This window comes from Diplotaxodon limnothrissa, linkage group LG5 (assembly GCF_057381915.1).
Source record: "Diplotaxodon limnothrissa isolate DT_005_m linkage group LG5, D_limnothrissa_male_GT1.1, whole genome shotgun sequence".
Lineage (NCBI taxonomy): Eukaryota > Metazoa > Chordata > Actinopteri > Cichliformes > Cichlidae > Diplotaxodon > Diplotaxodon limnothrissa.
In genome coordinates this window covers 4,557,228-4,561,481 of record NC_140600.1, presented here as the reverse complement: position 1 = coordinate 4,561,481, position 4,254 = coordinate 4,557,228, and the positions used below count along the sequence as shown (strand labels likewise).

Sequence of the window (4,254 nt, the reverse complement as noted above, 5' to 3'; positions counted from 1 at the left end):
AGACCTTGTATGTGAGGAGCAGGATTTTGAATTCAATTCTGGGTTTGAAGGTAAGCCAAAACAGGAGAAATATGCTCTCTCTTTCTAGTCCCTGTCAGGACTCTTGCTGCAGCATTTTGGATTAGCTGAAGGCTTTTCAGTGAGTTTTTTGGACATCCTGATAATAATGAATTACAGTCGTCCAGCCTGGAAGTAATAAATGCGTGAACTAGTTTTTCAGCGTCACTCTGAGACAGGATATTTCTAATTTTAGAGATGTTGCGCAAATGGAAGAACGCAGTCTTACATATTTGTTTAATACGTGCGTTGAAGGAGATATCCTGGTCAAAAATGACTCCAAGGTTCCTCACAGCGTTACTGGAGGCCAAGGTAATGCCATCCAGAGTAAGAATCTGGTTAGATACCATATTTCTAGGCTTTTCAGGGCCGAGTACAATAACCTCAGTTTTATCTGAATTAAGAAGCAGAAAGTTAGCGGCCATCCAGGTCTTTATGTCTTTAAGACATTCCTGCAGTTTAACTAATTGGTGTGTGTTATCTGGCTTCATGGACAGATAGAGCTGGGAGTCATCTGCATGGCAGTGAAAATGTATGCTATGTCTTTTAATGATGCATGTATAGTGTAAACAGAATTGGTCCCAGCACTGAACCTGTGGAACTCCATAATTAACCTCAGTGTGTGAAGAGGACTCTCCATTTACATGTACAAATTGGAGTCTATTAGATAGATATGATACAAACCACTGCAGTGCAGTACCTGTAATACCTACAGCATGTTCTAATCGCTCTAATAGGATATTATGGTCGACAGTATCGAATGCTGCACTAAGGTCTAGCAGGACAAGCACAGAGATGAGTCCACTGTCAGAGGCCATAAGAAGATCATTTGTAACCTTCACTAAAGCTGTTTCTGTGCTGTGATGAGCTCTGAAACCTGACTGAAACTCTTCAAATAAACCATTCCTCTGCAGATGATCTGTTAGCTGTTTGACAGCTACTCTTTCAAGGATGTTTGATATGAAAGGAACGTTGGAGATTGGCCTATAATTAGCTAAGACTGCTGGGTCTAGAGATGCTTTTTGAGTAAAGGTTTAACTACAGCCAGCTTGAAGGCCTGTGGTACATAGCCGATTATTAGAGATAGGTTGATCATATTTAAGATCGAAGAATTAATTAATGGCAGGACTTCTTTGAGCAGTTTTGTAGGAATGGGGTCTACAAGACACGTTGATGGCTTGGAGGAAGTAATTATTGAAGTTAACTCAGAAAGATCAATTGGAGAAAAAGAGTCTAATATAACATCAATGGTACTAAGAGTAGCTGTAGATAATATTACATCTGTGGGATGATTATTGGTAATTTTTTCTCTAATGATAAGAATTTTATTTGTGAAGAAGTTCATGAAGTCATTCCTAGTTAACGTTAAAGGGATGGTTGGCTCAAAAGAGCTCTGACTTTTTGTCAGCCTGGCTACAGTGCTGAAGAGAAACTGGGGGTTATTCTTATTTTCTTCAATCAGTGACGAATAGTAAGATGTTCTGGCTTTGCGGAGGACTTTCTTATAAAGCAACACACTATTTCTCGAGGCTAAATGATGATCCTCTAAATTTGTGACACGCCATTTCCTCTCCAGCTTATGAGTCATCTGCTTTAGGCTGTGTGTTTGAGAATTATACCACGGAGTCAGGTACTTCTGATTTGAGACCTTAGTTTTCACAGGAGCTACAGTATCCAGAGTCGTATGTAGTGAGGAGGTGAAATTATTAACAAGATAATCGACCTCTGTTGGAGTAGTATTCAGATAGCTGCTCTGCTCTATGTTGGTACAGGGCATTGAAGATGATAACAGTGGTTGGATTATATTCTTAAACTTAGTTACAGCACTTTCAGAAAGACATCTACTTTGATAAAGTCTACTTTCCACTGCTGTGTAATCAATTATTTTAAATGTAAATGTTATCAGGAAATGATCACATGATGATGAGAGGGTTTTCAGGAAACACTGTTAAATGTTCAGTTTCTATGCCATATGTTAAAACAAGATCTAGAGTGTGATTATTAAAGTGGTGGGTGGGTTCTTTTCCTTTTTATGAAAAGCCAATTGAGTCTAATAACAGATTAAATGCCATGTTGAGGCTGTCATTTTTAGCATCTACATGGATGTTAAAATCACCCACAATAATTATTTTATCTGAGCTGAGCACTAAATCAGATAAAAAGTCTGAGAAAGCAGACAGAAACTCTGTGTAAGGAGATGGGGGGGGGGGGGGGGGGGGGGGGGTAGCAGGAGGAGAGAAGCTGCAGAGATGCGTGTAAGACTGCAACTCTGCTTCCTGGTCCCAACTCTGGATAGTCATATTTTGGGGGGTTTAATAAATTTGTCCATATTTCTAGAAATGAGAGCTGCTCCATCCAAAGTGGGATGGATGCCGTCTCTCCTAACAAGATCAGGTTTCCTCCAGAAGGTTTGCCAATTATCTATGAATTCCACATCGTTTCTGGGACACCACTCAGACAGCCAGCAATTTAAGGAGAACATGCGGCTAAACATGTCACTCCTGGTCTGATTGGGGAGGGGACCAGAGAAAACTACAGAATCTGACATTGTTTTGGCAAAGTTGCACACCGATTCAATATTGCTTTTAGTGACCTCCGATTGGCGTAACTGGGTGTCATTACTGCCGACGTGAATTATGATTTTACTGAATTTACGTTTATCCTTAGCCAGCAGTTTTGCATTTCCTTCAATGTCGCCTGCTCTGGCCCCTGGAAGACAATTGACTATGGTTGCTGGTGTCTCTAGCTTCACATGTCTGAGAACAGAATCACCAATTACCAGATTTTGACCCCCGGCGGGCGTGTCGCCGAGTGGGAAAAAACAGTTAGACACATGAACGGGTTGGTGGTGTACCTGGGGCTTCTGTTTAGGACTATGCTTCCTCCTCACCGTCACCCAGCCGCCCTCTTTCCCCAGCTGCTTGGGGTCTGCCGGGGAACAGCTAGCGGGGCCTACGCTATCTTCGGCTGCACCAGTTACAGGGGCCTGGCTAGCTACGGGTGAATGAAGGGTGCGAAGCCGAGTCTCCCTTCCAATGTGGATCACATCAGCCAGCAACAAAGGCTCTTGTGAAATGTAGATGACCTCAGACAGCAGCGCAGGCCCTGCTGTCGTGAAGTTGGCCTCAGAGGGAGCACTAGCCCTGGTGCAATGTGGATGGCCTAAGCCAGCAATACAGGCCCTGGTGTGTTGACGATAGCCTCACAAGGAGCACATGCCGTGGTATAATGTGGATGGCCTCAGCCAGTAGCACAGGGCCTGTTGTAATGTGGATGGCCTCATCTACCAACACTGGCCCAGGTGAAATGTGGATGGTATTAGCCAGCACCACAGGCCGTGGTGTAATGTGAATGTCCTCAGCCATGACCACAGGCCCTGATGAAATGTAAATGTCCTCAGGCAGTAGCACAGGCCCTGTTGTAATGTGGATGGCCTTATCTAACAACTCTGTCCCTGGTGAAATATGGATGGTATTGGTCAGCACCACACACCCTGGTGTAATGTGAATGGCCTTAGCCAACACCACTGGCCCTGGTGAAATGTGCATGATATCGGTCAGCACCAGAGGCCCAGGTGTAATGTGGATGGCATTAACGAGCAGCAGAGGCCCTGGTGGGGTGAAGATGGCCACACAGCAATCACTTTCCCTGGTGTAATGTGGATGGTAGAAGCCGGCATCACAGGCCGTGATGTAATGTGGATCGCCTCAACCAAAAGCACAGACCCTTGTGTGGTGAAGATGGCCTCACAGGAAGCACTGTCCCTTGTGTAATGTGTATGGCCTCAGCCAACAACAGTGGCCCTGGTGAAATGTGGATTATATTGGCCAGCACCACAGGCCCTGGTGTAATGTGAATATCCTCAGCTAGTAGTAAAGGCCCTTGTGTTTTCTGGAAAGCATCAGCCAGCAACACAATCCCTGGTGAAATGTGGATGGTATCATCGAGTAGCACAGGCCCTGGTGTAATGTGGATGGCCTCATCCAACAGTACAGTCCCTGGTGTGGTGAAGATCGCCTCACAGGAAGCAGTGTCCCTGGTGTAAAGTGTATGGCCTAAGCCAACAACAGTGGCCCTGGTGTAATGTGGATGGTATTGGCAAGCACCACAGGCCCTGGTGTAATGTGAATGTCCTCAGCCTGAAGCACAGGCCCTTGTGTATTGTGGATCGCTCAGCCAGCAACACAAGCCCTGGTG

General features: G+C 44.8%; 1 protein-coding gene across 1 annotated transcript; it reads right to left on the bottom strand.

The window, feature by feature from the left end:
- Positions 1–2,353: 2,353 nt before the first annotated feature.
- LOC146631447 (uncharacterized) lies at positions 2,354–3,274 on the bottom strand. Its single transcript, XM_085354816.1, has 2 exons — positions 3,264–3,274; positions 2,354–3,086 (listed from the first exon to the last, which is right to left on the bottom strand). The coding sequence occupies exons 1-2, from the start codon at positions 3,272–3,274 to the stop codon at positions 2,354–2,356; spliced, it is 744 nt and encodes a 247-aa protein (XP_085210942.1).
- Positions 3,275–4,254: the final 980 nt, after the last annotated feature.